Source organism: Sus scrofa, chromosome 7 (assembly GCF_000003025.6).
Source record: "Sus scrofa isolate TJ Tabasco breed Duroc chromosome 7, Sscrofa11.1, whole genome shotgun sequence".
Taxonomy (NCBI): domain Eukaryota; kingdom Metazoa; phylum Chordata; class Mammalia; order Artiodactyla; family Suidae; genus Sus; species Sus scrofa.
Window position 1 is genome coordinate 39,951,935 of NC_010449.5, and position 14,905 is coordinate 39,966,839.

Consider the following 14,905-nt stretch of genomic DNA (forward strand, 5'->3'; position numbering starts at 1 on the left):
AAAGGGTCAATTCACGGAAAAAAAAACACATGAACAAAGGAAAGATGATTAACTCTAACTAGATTCTGGTACCTAGAGGTTATTCCTTAAATATGAATGCTAATACTGATAAAAATTGCATTTATTGGAATTCCCGTTGTGGCTCAGCAGAAACCAATCTGACTAGTATCCATGAGGAGGATGCAGGTTCGATCCCTGGGCTCACTCAGGGGGTTAAGGATCTGGCGTTGCCCCGTGAGCTGTGGTGTACGTTGCAGAAGCAGCTCGGATTTGGTGTTGCTGTGGCTGCAGTATAGGACAGGAGCTACAATTCTGATTCGATCCCTAGCCTGGGAACCTCCATATGTCATGGGTGTGGCCCTAAAAAGACTAAAATAAAATAAAATAAAATAAAATAAAATAAAATTGAAGTTATTAACTATAATGATATTTCAGATAAAAAGCTTTCTCTATAGATTCTTCAGGGTAAAGACATTTAAAACTAGTTTTGAAAAGATTATTAGCAATAATAAAAAATAGAGCCTCATATTTTACAAAGTACTAGGCCCAATAATAATTATAAAATAAATCTGTACTCATTAACACAGTGGTCATTTGGGGGCTTGACCTTGTTTTCTTTTTCCTTTTTTTTTTTTGCTTTTTAGGGCCACACCTGCACCAAATGGAGGTTCCCAGCCTAGGGGTCTAATTGGAGGTACGGCTGCCGGCCACAGCCACAGCAATGTCAGATCCAAGCCATGTCTGTGACCTACACCACAGCTGACGGCAACACTACATCCTTAATCCACTGAGCGAGGCCAGGGGTTGAACCCACAACCTTATTGTTCCTAGTTGGATTTTGTTTCTGCTGCGCCATGACGGAACTCCTGAACTGGTTTTCTATTTACTGAACCCTTTTCTCACCTTCCCATTTATCCATTTCTCTGTTCCATCTCTCAAAATCCACATTAGTATCTACTAATTAAATCGTTCCATGTGTTTTTCAGGCATTTTGGGAAACTTTTTCATACAATACTCTGAAAGTTTTTCATTCGTAGGGAAGGAAAAAAATTAAACACAGTAGTCATCACTAAAATACAAAATGCTGGGACTCAAAAAATCAAGAATTTGCTGGAGAAAAATAAATGCTTTAAGTCGACACTGTCTTGTTGCACCGATAGTTTAGTTCTATTCAAACTGTAGCCATAAATGAGAAAGTATGAAGTTTATGAAAAAGGCTTCCAAGCCCTAGGATTGAAACAAAGGCAATTTAGGCTATTCTGTGTCTGAAGGTTTCTTCTCAAGGACATAAAGTTAGATGGGAACAGACAAGGCAGGAACAGGGAAATTCATATATTATTATATCACCTATTTATCTAAACTTATGTCTAAGGATTTTAAGCATACCAGAAATGAGATTTAGAAGTAGGAGAAAATGAGATATAACTGTATAAAGTATGATGACTGAAAAACCAGGAAAAGTGGCCCCAGAAATACATAAGGCGTGTATGACTCTTTGAGCTCTCTTCTGGCACGTCAGTGTCTTTGCCCTTAACACTGTGTTACTCCAAGGATATAGATTTATTATTAAAATTTTGGGCTGGCATTAATTAAATCATACTTTAATTGATAAATAGTGTTGATCAGTGCTAAATCATTTATATACATCATCTTATTCAATGCCAATGAGAATGCAGATGGGAGATAAGACACTGACTTTTCCCAATGTCAGTTTATTCTTTACTAACTTTTTTTTGTTGTTTTTTTTTTTGGTTTTTTTTTTTGGCCATTTCTTGGGCCGCTCCCGTGGCATATGGAGGTTCCCAGGCTAGGGGTCGAATCAGAGCTGTAGCTGCCTGCCTATGCAGAGCCACAGCAATGCGGGATCCGAGCCGCATCTGCAACCTACACCACAGCTCACGGCAACGCTGGATCCTTAACCCACTGAGCAAGGCCAGGGATCGAACCCACAACCTCATGGTTCCTAGTCGGATTTGTTAACCACTGAGCCACGACGGGAACTCCACTAACGTTCATAATTAAAGATTAGAATGACTTTGAAAATAAATTCACATATGAAAACATAGTTCAATAGACTGTACAGTTTATGAGTTGGCTGATAAAATCATATCGTGAAAATCCAGTGTATCTTTTAAATAGAATGTTAGATAATTGTATGCTATGCATAAAACCAAGAGATTTTTCTGATATTGAACTTTGAATAAATAGAGAAATACAAGTAGCTATACAGCCATCAAAAATGATGATAGTTTTTGAATTCCACTCGAAATAGGTATTATCAAAAGCATATTATTGACAGCATTATAATATCAGTTCAGTCACACAGTTTCCAGTTGACACAAATCTATACCTATTTTAAATAAGAGATGCAACTCAATCTGAAAAGAGGGAATGTTATGAAAAATCTGCATGTCGTGAGAATCTGAAATTCTTAGAAAACTATGCATTAAGTATTTAAACTTTCAGCATAGGTCGGAAATCCAAGCTTGGCACAGGATCCAAGTAGCTGGTAGAGCTTAGCTTAAGTTAAATATTAGGCTCTTAGCTGACAGCGGGAAATAAATGGAGAACACTAAAGGAAAACCCTTGAAACATATGGAAAGGAACAAAGACTGTGTTTTATACCTATGCTAAGAAAAACCAAGAAACGTGAAATGGTACCTATTACTAGATGGTAACCTGTAAACAGTTTGGACTCTGAGATTCTCTTACCTGGAAGAGTTGAATAACTGACTCTTAGTGGGATTTACTACACCAAGAAAAAAAAGATACGCTAAGAGTAGGGAGAGGACTGGAAATTCTTTCCTGATTGGTCCTCTACATTATGCCTGTACCAAATACTCATGGCAATTGAAGGGGAAAATGCAGCTAAAGAGGCAATCTATTGGGAATATGCCCATTTTATGTCACAGATTAAAAACTAAATATCTGTCGAGTGCAACACAAACATAATTTTTTTTTTAAAGAGGAGATACAATACTATTCCTAGAGGTATGAGGTAGTAACAACGAGGGAAAATACGACCAATTAAAAGAAAGTATTAAGAGCACTCAACCCGTAAAAAGCACCATTCAGAAAATTAGTAAAGGGGGTAGAGGCCAAAAAAAATTTAATAAAATTTCCACAACACATTCATAAAGAAAGAAAGAAGTAAAAAAGGAAAGCCATCACTTTTTTTCATGACATACAATGTTGTACCTTTTGAACCACTCTCTGTGTGTATGTGTGTGTATTCTACAAAGCAGGTGTGCTTTCAGTCTATTTATGCTAAATACATGTACTTCATTTGCTCTACAGTAGAAACAGACAAAATAAGCCAAGAATTTTTCCCAGATGGCATTTGCGAACTTCTCTATCCCATTCATGTAGACATGGAGTGTGTTCCGCTTTGCTGAAGTTACATATCCATGCTTTGACTTAGACAAAGTCTGAATGTTTAGTCAGCTAGAAGACTGTTTCCATTCTGTGATTCATTAGGTCCCTGTGGTACCTCTACTTCCTTTATTTTATGCAATCACAAATTTAACAGTTGTCCTATTTTGATAACCCTTATAATTGAGTTCAGCACAGAAAACTTTATTACTAATTTAAAACATACTCATAAAATATTACTGAGGTGGCATAAGTGACAGCCCCACAGGAGTGGTGATAAGGACTGAACAGTGCTTTGCATGATTTTTTTCTATCAGAAAGAGAAACTGTCAAATTAAAAAGCATTTTAAGTAAGTGGGGTAGGGGAGGGGATAACTGAGTGTATGCTAATCCAGTTGGGAGATTTAAGCAATCACTTTTGACCCATATAAAATTGTTATTAATTTTTATAATGAAAAGCTACTAGAATAATCCTGAGGAAAACATAGTACAAGAGGTCAAAGAGCTAACTAGTCACCTGTTATATAGTGAAAATCCAATATGATTTTGAAATGAAATGGTAGTTAATTATACTTTATGCATAAAATGAGGAGAGTCTTCTGATATTTAACTCTGAATGAAAAAAAATGAAAGCAGCTATACAGTCATCAGAAACTATGACAGTTTGGGAACTTGAAAGGACATAATTATTGACAGCATCTTAATAGCAACTCAATCACACAATTTCCAGTTGGCACAAATCTCTATCTATTCATACAGAAGATGAAGTTCAACCTGTGGAGTGGGAGAAGAAGGAAGCTTATGATATGAAAAGGTTTGCATCTCTGGCAAATATGAAAGGGCTTTTCGATGGATTTTTCAATCCGTTTCTAATCTAAATCATGCCATTAAATAGCCCTGTTATCTTATTAGGGTTAATCACAAAAGTAAAAATTTACTACAAGTAACTTAGAGGAGGATACTGTATCTCAGAAACATTACTAAATAATTTATATACATAATATCTATTTTGTATGACCCTCTATAACTACTGTGGAAGTAAATATTAGTATTGTTTTACAAAATAAGACAAAACTTTTGAAGAATCTCTCTAGTGACAACAATTAGTATTGCACTGAATCATATAAAATCGTGATCACTAAAAAGGAGAATTTCATTTGGTTCAAACTACTATATAACAAAGAATTTCTCAAGTGTAATTCAACTTTTAAATCCTATAATTTTAATATTCTAATTTGTTCTTGAGTAAAGTCCAAAGCTTTATTTAGATGTTAAACTATGTTTTCATCTTTTGACATACTCCATAATCTTCGTGCAGAACTCTAGTGAAGAAAAGTTAAAGGGGCCTGAGCTGGTCACAGCCTAACAAGTAGGACAGAATTAGGTAGACTCACTCAGAATGGACGGCAGGTCTGGATGAAGAGCTAAGAAAGAATCAACGGAGGATGAGAGAGCACAGGTCTCAGAAAGGAATCACAGGTCAAAGAAATAAGAGACGAAGAAAAAGATTTAAGAAAAACTCCTAAATTTAGCATACTGCCAGGCTTACTATATACTATTTTCCAAATGAAACAATATGCAACTGCTACTAACATGATCCAAAAAGATTAAAGATGGATTTTCTTCCTCTTTAAGTTTTAGATTAAGGTATTAAGGTCTTTCCATTAGGGAAAGAGGAACATGTTAGCTGATGTCTTAGTTCACTACCCCAGTAGTTAAAGGTGCTTTTTGGACAGGAGACATAGCACGACAGAGGATGGGACACTGGAGTCACTTTCTTCCCTTTTACACAGGGAGCAGAAATAATCTAATGTCTCTTGTTTCTTCTATAATTTATGTATTACCTTTGATAGATCACTCTTGCATTACCAGAGCCACGTTATAGAGGGGAATAAAGTAAATCACATAAAAAACAACTTCTTTATTATTTTTGGCTATGAACTTCTATGACAGACTCAACACTGTTTCCACAGCTTTTGAGGAAAAATACAATTCCTTTAACAAACACAATTTTCCTCCAAAATTAGGAAGATATTTTTTCTGGAAAATTGAAATTGGAGATAGATGTAGGAAAAAAAGGCAACAACACGCTGTATAACTCCATCAATACTGAAGACTTTCCTGATTAAGTAAATAAAGCTGGGCTGGTGAAAACCAGAGTGTGAATGGACTACAGGCAGAAGCAGCAACTGAGCTCAGATTTCCATATTAAAATTCATGCCTGTGTTGGGAACCTCCATATGCCATGGGTGCAGTCCTAAAAAGACCAAAAAAAAAAAAAGAAAAAAAAATTCATGCCTATGTCATCAAACATTCCAACGTTAATGTTTTGAGAGAAGCCAAAAATCCTAATTTTTTATGCAAAAGTGATCTAATTTTAGTTTGAAGGCAACTAAATCATATCCTAAAAAATATAGTGCGAGTGAAATAAAACAAGTTTCTAGGTATATCTATACATAGGTCAACAGTTTATAACCTCTATTTGATGCTTAATTTCCTCAGTGAAATTCACAAATTGAATACAAAAGGATGGAAAAAGGTATTCCATGCAGATAGGAGTTTTTTAAAAAGCCAGAGTAGCAATATTTAGAAAAAAAAGTTAAAATATTGTTAAAAGAGACAAAGGAGGGCATTATAAAATGATCAAAGGATCAATCCAAGAAGAAGATATAACAATCATAAATATATATGCACCCAACATAGCACCACATAACTATATAAAGCAATTATTGACAGACAAAGGGAGAATCTGACAGCAAGACAAAAATAGTAAGAGAATTAAACACCACACTTACATCAATGGACAGATCATGCAGATAGAAAATCAATTAGGAAACACTCACCTTAAACGACACATTAGACAAGATGAACTTAAAAAAATATATTTATACTTATATAGAACATTCTACATATCTGTATATAGAACATCTATATATCTATCTATATCTATATAGAACATCCCATCTGAGAGCAGCAGAATACGCATTCTTTTTAAGTGCACAAAGAACATTCTCCAGGATAGATCACATGCTAGGCCACCACAAAACAAGCCTTGGTAAATTTAAGAAAATCTAAATCATATCAAGCATCTCTTCTGACCATAACACTGTGTGAGACTAGAAATCAACTACAGAAAAGAAAGAAAAAAAAAAAAAACCTGCATAAAACACAAACATGTGGGAGCTAAACAATATGTACTAAATAATCAATGAATCACAGAAGAAATCCAAGAGGAAGTCAAAAAATAACTAAAGATAACTGAAAATGGAAACACGATAATCCAAAATCTATGAGATGTAGAAAAAGCAGTTTTGGAGTTACCGTTGTAGCACAGTGGTTAACCAACCTGACTAGGAACCATGAGGTTGCAGGTTCGATCCCTGGCCTTGCTCAGTGGGTTAAGGATTCGGCGTTGCCGTGAGTTGTGGTGTAGGTCACAGACGCGGCTCGTATCCCGAGTTGCTGTGGCTCTGGCGTAGGCCAGGGCTACAGCTCCGATTAGACCCCTAGCCTGGGAACCTCCTATGCCGCGGGAGCAGCCCTGGAAAAAAGCAAAAAGACAAAAAAAGAAAAAGAAGAAAAAGCAGTTTTAAGAGGGGATGTTTTAAAGTCATACAAGCTTAATTCGGGGAGGGGAAGAACCTCAAATAAACAACTTAACCTTACACCTAAAGGAACTAGAAGAAGAAGAAAAAAAAAAAAACTCAAAATTGGAAGGAAAGAAATCATAATAATCAGAGCAGAAATAGATGAATTAGAGCTTTTTAAAAAGTAGAAAAGATGAATGAAACTAAGAGGCAGTTCCGTGAAAAGAGATAAACAAAATTAATAAACCTTTAGCCAAACTCATTGGGAAGAAAAGAGGGCCCAATAAAATCAGAAATGAAAAAGGAGAAGCTACAATTGACAGCACAAAAATACAAAAGATCATAAAAGAATACTACAAACTAATATGTGCCAATAAAATGGCAAGTTAGAAGAAACATAAAAATTCCTAGAAATGTACAACCTCCCACAAATGAAAAGTAAGAAACAGAAGATATGAGCAGGCCATTCTTTCAGTAATGAAAGAAATCAGTAATTCAGCAAATAAGAAGATTAAGTATTAAGGAATATATCTAACAAGAAATATGTGAAACCTATAGAAAAAATCAAAACACTCACGAAAGACACAAAAATAGCCTTGAAAAGCCATTCCTTATCACTAGACTGATTCAACATTAAGATGTTGTTCTCCTTAAATTGATTTATAAATTCATGCAACCTCCATAAAAAACACCAAGAAGATACTTTATGAAGCTAGGAGATTCAATACTAATGTTCACATGGAAAAATAAAACATATAAGATTAATCCAAGAGGGAGGAGGAAGGAGTGGAGTAGACTGGGAATTTGGGGTTAATAGATGCAAACTATTGCCTATGGAATGGATAAGCAATGGGATCCTGCTGTATACAACTGGGAACTGCGTCTGGTCACTCATGACAGAGCATGATAATGTGAGAAAAAGAATGTATATATGTATGTGTGACTGGGTCACCTTACTGTGCAGTAGAAAACTGACAGAACACTGTAAATCAGCTATAATGGAAAAAATAAAAATTATTATTAAAAAAAGGAGAAGAATCAAGAGCACACAGAGAAAGAAAAATTACAAGGGGTGTCTAGTGGTAACAATCTTTAAGATATACCATAAAACCTATGTAATTAAAATTGTATTAGCACATGCATAGCCAAATAAACCATTGGTATAGAATATAAAATCAGAAACAGATCCCAAAACATATACTAATTTAGTATACTATAAAGAAGGCATTTCAAATCACTAGGAAGTGTGTACTTTTTAATAAATGGTAATGTTATAACTGGGTAGTCATTTGGAAAAAGATATAATTAGATATATCTCACACAATTAACAAGAATAAACAACAAATGATTAGGAATCTAAATATTAAAAATGAAACCATATAGGTACCAGAAGGCAATGTGGATGAATTTCTCTTTAAACTCAATATAAGTATCCCTAAACATAATTCAAAATCTAAGAGAAATAAAAGATTGATGCATTTTACTACATTAAAATATTTGCATGCCAAAAAAAAAATCTCATAAAAACAGTCAAGATAACTAACACACAGAAAGAATATATTTGTATCATACATTGCAAACAAAGGACTGCTATGCCTAATATAATGAGAAATGATCAAAAACCTGATAGAAAAATGGGGAAAGGACATGAAAGTGTTCCACTGGAACAATTTGAGCAATAGAAATAAATAATCAAGAGTACCCCAGTGGCCTAGTGTGTTAAGGATCTGAGTCATCACTGCTGTGGTGCAGGTTCAATCCCTGGTCTGGGAAGTTCCACATGCCATGGCAAAAAACAAAAAACAAAACAAAACAAAAAAAACAGGGAGTTTCCGTCGTGGTTCAGTGGTTAACGAATCCGACTAGGAACCATGAGGTTGTGGGTTCAATCCCTGGCCTTGCTCAGTGGGTTAACGATCCGGCGTTGCCGTGAGCTGTGGTGTAGGCTGCAGACGTGGCTCGGATCCTGCATTGCTGTGGCTCTGGCGTAGGCTGGTGGCTACAGCTCTGATTAGACTCCTAGCCTAGGAACCTCCCATATGCCGTGGGAGCGGCCCAAGGAATGGCAAAATGACAAAAAAAACAAAAACAAAAAAAAGACATTATTGCATAATGATCATTAAAGACACATTAATCCATACATATGTACTTAAAAATTTTAAAAATAAATGATAAAGGGTAGCTCTTTCAGAAAAAATTGAATTAAAAAGGTAAAAGGAAAGAAGGAAATAAAAAATAGTAATTATGCAAATACTACAGTAACAATTGTTTCAGACAATATCCACTGATGAATGCTAAAATTAATAGGCAAAATTTCTCAGAGAAAGAGTGTATTTGCATAGTCAGAAAATACCTCTCACAAGATGTTTATTAACAACAATGTGAAAAAAAAATAGTGATTTCATTCCAGCATAAAAATATAGCATATCACACCTTAACCAAGTTATCAAAATTAAGATCACAAAAAAACACGTTAATGAACCCACTGATTTGACACGCTGAGAAAAATTCGTCACTTCTGCGGTATTTTTGCCAAAAAGGCATAGCCACATTCTAACTATAAGAAAACACCAGAGCAAATGAAAAAGAAGAGCATTCTACAAAGTAACTGTCTAGTACTTTTAAAAAACGTCAATGTCGTAAAGAAAAAGGAAAGGCTGAGGGTAGGAGAGGGTATGACAGACAGCTCATAGGAGAGGGTATGACAGACAGCTCACTAGTGTGCTATGCAAGATCGGCTTCTGAAATAGAAAAGGGACATTGATGGGAAAACTGATGAAATTAAAATAAGATTGGTAACTTCATTAATAATATGGTACCAATACTATTCCTAATTTTGATAATTGTACAATGGTTAGACAAAATGTTAACAGAAGAAGTTGGAAGGTATCTGAGAATTTTCTATACTACTTGTGCAATTCTATTAGTCTAAAATTCAAAATAAAAGTTTTTATAGAAACTATACCGATATAATGATTAAATAACAGATCCACATTATTAGATGTCAGGAGTGGGTGAAAAGACTGATTACACAGGGGTACAAAGGAATGTTTTTGGATGATGGAAATTTTCTAGATTATGCTTGCATTGGTAGTTGTGTGACAATATTCAATTGTCAAAACGCACTGAGGAGTTCCCGTCGTAGCACAGTGGAAACGAATCCGACTAGGAACCATGAGGTTGTAGGTTCAATCCCTGGCCCTGTTCAGTGGGTTAAGGATCCAATGTTGCCATGAGCTATGGTGTAGGCCGCAGATGTGGCTCAGATCTGGCGTTGCTGTGGCTGTGGCTTAGGCCAGCAGCTGTAGCTCTGATTAGACCCCTAGCCTGGCAACCTCCATATATAGCAGGTGCGGCCCTAAAAAGAAAAAAAAGACAAAAACAAAAAAAACCTCATTGAATCTTGCACAGGTGGAATTTTGCTACATGAAAACTATGCCTCAAGAGAGCTAAAAAAAAGAATTCCAAATGCAAAAAAAAGGTAAAAAAACAAACAAACAAAAATCTTTAAAAAACTGTTGGGGTGCAATGCCAATATAAGCAGAATGCAGAGGGAGAGATATTAAATATGATTATATTCTCTTACCAGATTAATTAACTGTGTGTGTACTACATCTTCTACCAAAACTGCTGTTTCATGAAGAGGCCTCCTGGCATCACCTAAAGAAAACCTGCAAAGAAAATCAAAACATCAATATTAAGTACCGTAAAACTCTTAAGAAAGGCAAAAGTGAAAATACTATAATAATCTGTTGAATAAAGTACAAACTGTTCTCTGAAATAACAGAATGGGTATACAGTTTTCTATGGACAAAGAACTGCATATCACCTACACAGGCTGAAACTTCCAAAGAAAAGTGCAGTGTCATCAACGTTATTTCTTTTTGTTTGTTTTATTTTTAGGGCTACACCTATGGCATATGGAAGCTCCCTGGCAAGGAGTCAAATTAGAGAATGCTGTTTCTTTTGTAGTCATTTTTGAGGGCATTTACTAGTTAAAAATGCAAAATGTTAACAATAACTTCATAGTATTGGCATATACATATAATATTATATTCATATTCAAATAACCAATACAGTTGCCCCTTCATACCTTCATTTTCTGCATCTTCGGATTCAACCAACCACTAATCAAAAAAAAAAAAAAAAAAAAAAAAAAAAATCCAGAAAGTTCCAAATAGCAAAACTTGATTCCCATGCGTTGGCAACTATTCACATATCATTTACATTATACTTACAATTATTTACATTTCATTTACTTTGTATTAGGTGTTATAAGCAAGCTAGAGATTATTTAAAGTATATGGGAAGATGTGCATAGGTTATTTGCAAATCCCATGTCATTTTATATAAGGGACTTGAGCATATGAGGATTTTGGTATCCATAAAGGGTTCCTAGAACCAGTCCTGGGCAGATACCAAGGGACAACTGGATGGTACCATAATAACCATCATGTAAAAAAACTATAAAAGCATGTGATGTAATTAATATGAAAACTGCTAAGAAAAATTTATGTGAATGATATAAACTATCATTTCTATATATACAAGCAGGTTATCAAGAATGGATGACAGAACTGATCTTAGAAGTCTTCTTCTCAATGTTCATATTTTGGACTACACGTGCAGAGAACATTTGAAAAGGTACAATAATATATTAAAAACTTTTATTTATAGCATGCTTTAACCAGCAGTAGCATAAACAAAAGAGAATTCAGAGAAGATGAGAAAATGCAGCTCCACAGACTGGGAGCCAAAATTTATTCCAGAGGCATTTACTTCTTCATAGTAGCCTGTAGCCTGGATATCAACTAGCACAGTTTTCAAGGTATCTGGAGGAGTGCTGGGACCTCAAGCAAGGTAGGAGGTGAGTTTGAGACGCCTATCCTGAAGCTGGGAAAGCAGCACCCAGATGGTGATACTTCCACTGTGTGAACTAGGAAATTACCACTCCAGGGAAGGCACCTTGCCCATCTTAGCCCAGTGAAGGAGGAAAAAATTATTACTGGCACAAACAGACAAAAGGAAAAGAATAGAGAGTCTAGTAATAAATATAACTAGATTTACAATAAGGGCAATGAAAACACCCAATTTGGAAAGGACAGTCTATTAACAATTGCTGCAGGGAAACAAGATGTGCACATGCACAAGGATGAGGTTAGACTCTTACCTTGAACCATATATAAAAATAAACTCAAAACAGATCAAACACCTAAAACTATAAAGCTCTTAGAATAAAACAGAAGGTGAGATCTTCATGACCTTGGATTTGGCAAAGGTTTCCTAAATGTGACACCAAGAGCACAGGCAACAAAAGAAAAAATAAATCGGACTTCATCTAAATTTAAACTTTTTAAATCACAGAAAACTATTGAGAGTACTAAGATAAGTCACAGAATGAGACAAAGGACTTGAAAATCATATATCAGATAAATAACCAGTATATATAAAGAACTCCCACCACACAACAACAACAAAACCCACTTAAAAATGGGCGATAGACTTGAATAGATATTTTTCCAATGAAAAGAAACTAATAGCCAATGAAAATGGAAAAATGCTCGATATCATTAGCCATTAGGGAAATACAAAACAAAAAACCATGGGTGATACCACTTCACACTCCTAAGAATGACTATTAACAACAAAATGTAAGTGTTGGCTAGGATGTGGAGAAATTGGAAGTGTTGCAATGGTGCAGTTACTGTGGAAATATGTATGATATGCATACATCCTAAAGTTAGCAGCCATAATGCTATATTCCCCTTCTGGAGCATCCCTGAAGACAGTGGTAAAGGGAAATCCTCCCAGGGGCAGAACTTTTAGCAGTGCACTTAGTTATACACTTTACTTGAAAGAAGAAATGGTCCAATGTGCAGTTTTATATGGACTTACGGGCTATAAACAATGACTTACCAAATGCCAAGGAACATGGAAGGAATATGATTAGGAAATTGGTGAGAAAGAAATATGGGGAAGAGGTGGACTCTGAAGAGGCAAAAAATCAAAACCAAAAACATAGCATGAAGACATTATTAAAAAAAAAACAAACAAACAAAAAAAAAAGGATGAAGCTATCTGCATCCTGTGTGAATGCTCATGGGTAAACTCAGCAAAGGACACTTTTAACAAGCAAGTGGCTACCACCAGCTTTCCCCCAATCACCCTATCACTGCCCAACGGGCTCATGAACGAAGCGGCTGTGGTAGGAGAGAGAGATGATATGACAGGGCTCAGCAACCTGGACTTCCACTCCCCAAAGCCACGGCTGAGGGCCACCTGTCAGCAGCAGAGATCAACACTGAGTTCCCTCCAAGGCACCATCTCCCAGGGTGATCAGTCAGCCACCTGCTACCAGGCTGAGGACATTAGCCCACTTCCATGATGGAAGTGGAAAGTATTATTCTTAGAGGCATAGACACTCTAGATACAGAACTGCCGTCCCTGCACACAATGCTTCTGCCAAAACTACCCTTTGTGGACTTAACAGAATGCCTCTCCACTGTTAGAGTATTCTATACAGCATTGCTTCTGATCCAGAAATCCAGTTTTTGGCAAAAGAAGGGCTACACGGGTCCTGGGCTTATGGAATTCACTATTCTTCCTATGTTCCTTGCCATCATGAAGTAGCTGGTTTGAGAGAATGGTGAAACGGCCTTCTTAAGACTGAGTTACAGTGCCTGCTAGGAGGTAATAACTTGTAGAGCTGAAGCAAGGTTTTCTAGAAGACTACATAGCCTATGAGTCGGCATCCAACACAAGGTGCTGTTTCTCCCACACACAGAGTTCACAGGTCTAGGAATCAAGAGATGGAATGGGAGACACACCACTCACTATTACTCCCTAAGACCCACTAGCAAAACTGTTGCTTCCTGTTCCCATGGCCTTATAATCTGCTGGCCCAGAGGCCTTAATTCCAGAGGGAGGAACGCCTTCGTATTTATTTCATTGACACAACAATTACTCCATTGAAATGGAACTTAAGACTGTAGCTGAGTCACTCTGGATTCCTCAAGCTTCTGAATCAACGAGCAAAGGAGTTACTGTGCTGGCTGGGATGAGGGGAACCGAATACCCAGTGGGAACTAGACGGGTTCTCCACAGTGGAGGTAAGAAAGAGTATGTCGGTAATACAGAAGAGCCCTTAAGATGTCTCATAGTATCACCACACCCTGTGATTAAGGCCAATGGAAAACTACAGCCCAATCCAGAAAGGACTGCTAATTGCTCAGATCCTCCAGGAATGGAAGTTTGGGTCACTTCACCAGTTAAAGAACCACAACATGTTGAGGTGTTTGCAGAAGGCAAGGGGAATACAGAGCAGGTAGTGGAAGAAGGTAGTTAATAATACCAGCTATGACCACGTGACCAGTTACACTGTAACTGTCATTAGTATTCCCTCATTTTATCATGAATATGCTTATATATGTGCATGAACAAGAGTGTTAGGGAAATGTGTTTCCTTCCCTCTCTTATTCCCTCATTGTGTAACCTAAAATGTACTGAACTAGTATTTAATTATTATTCATTTTATACCATAGTACTTAATTTAGAAATATCAAGGAGAAGTAGAAATAGCCTCAAGGACTTAACCTCATCCTCTGGGAAAGGAGTTAGTGCATTTTCAGTTTTGTGCTGGCCAATTGCATCAGGTTAGGTAGAATTATGACCTTGTTACTGTCTTTATTTGGAGATTAAGTACAGATTAAGGAGAGGTATATGGGCGCCAAGTTTATGTGGGTGAGGATTAATTTTATGTCTCAGTTTGAGTGGAACATGAGGTGCCCAGATACTTAACACTGATTCGATGCAGATTTGAAGGTATTTGTGCATGAGGTTAACATTTGAGTTGGTAAACTGAGTAAGGCAGGTTGCCTCTCTGGTGGGTGGCCTGAATTGAACCTGAATTGAGGCATAAGCAAGAATTCAACCTTTTTGCTCATTTT

The 14,905-nt window shown here is 36.3% G+C and overlaps 1 protein-coding gene and 1 long non-coding RNA gene across 5 annotated transcripts in view; one reads left to right on the top strand and one right to left on the bottom strand.

Moving 5' to 3' along the window:
* The window catches only part of SUPT3H (SPT3 homolog, SAGA and STAGA complex component), a 397,821-nt gene that overhangs the window by 188,632 nt on the left and 194,284 nt on the right, over nt 1-14,905 (bottom strand). For all 3 annotated transcript variants that reach the window (XM_021099857.1, XM_021099856.1, XM_021099859.1), the window contains exon 3: nt 10,546-10,630. In XM_021099857.1, the coding sequence (XP_020955516.1) occupies nt 10,546-10,630 (85 nt within the window). The remainder of the gene's footprint in view (nt 1-10,545; nt 10,631-14,905) is intronic.
* Nucleotides 1-14,905, top strand: part of LOC110261682 — a 38,102-nt gene that overhangs the window by 3,088 nt on the left and 20,109 nt on the right. Inside the window, exons 2-3 of one of the 2 annotated variants that reach the window (XR_002346135.1) lie at nt 10,549-10,660; nt 11,514-11,603. This is a non-coding gene — a long non-coding RNA (uncharacterized LOC110261682). The remainder of the gene's footprint in view (nt 1-10,548; nt 10,661-11,513; nt 11,604-14,905) is intronic. The other variant, XR_002346136.1, reaches the window with a different exon arrangement.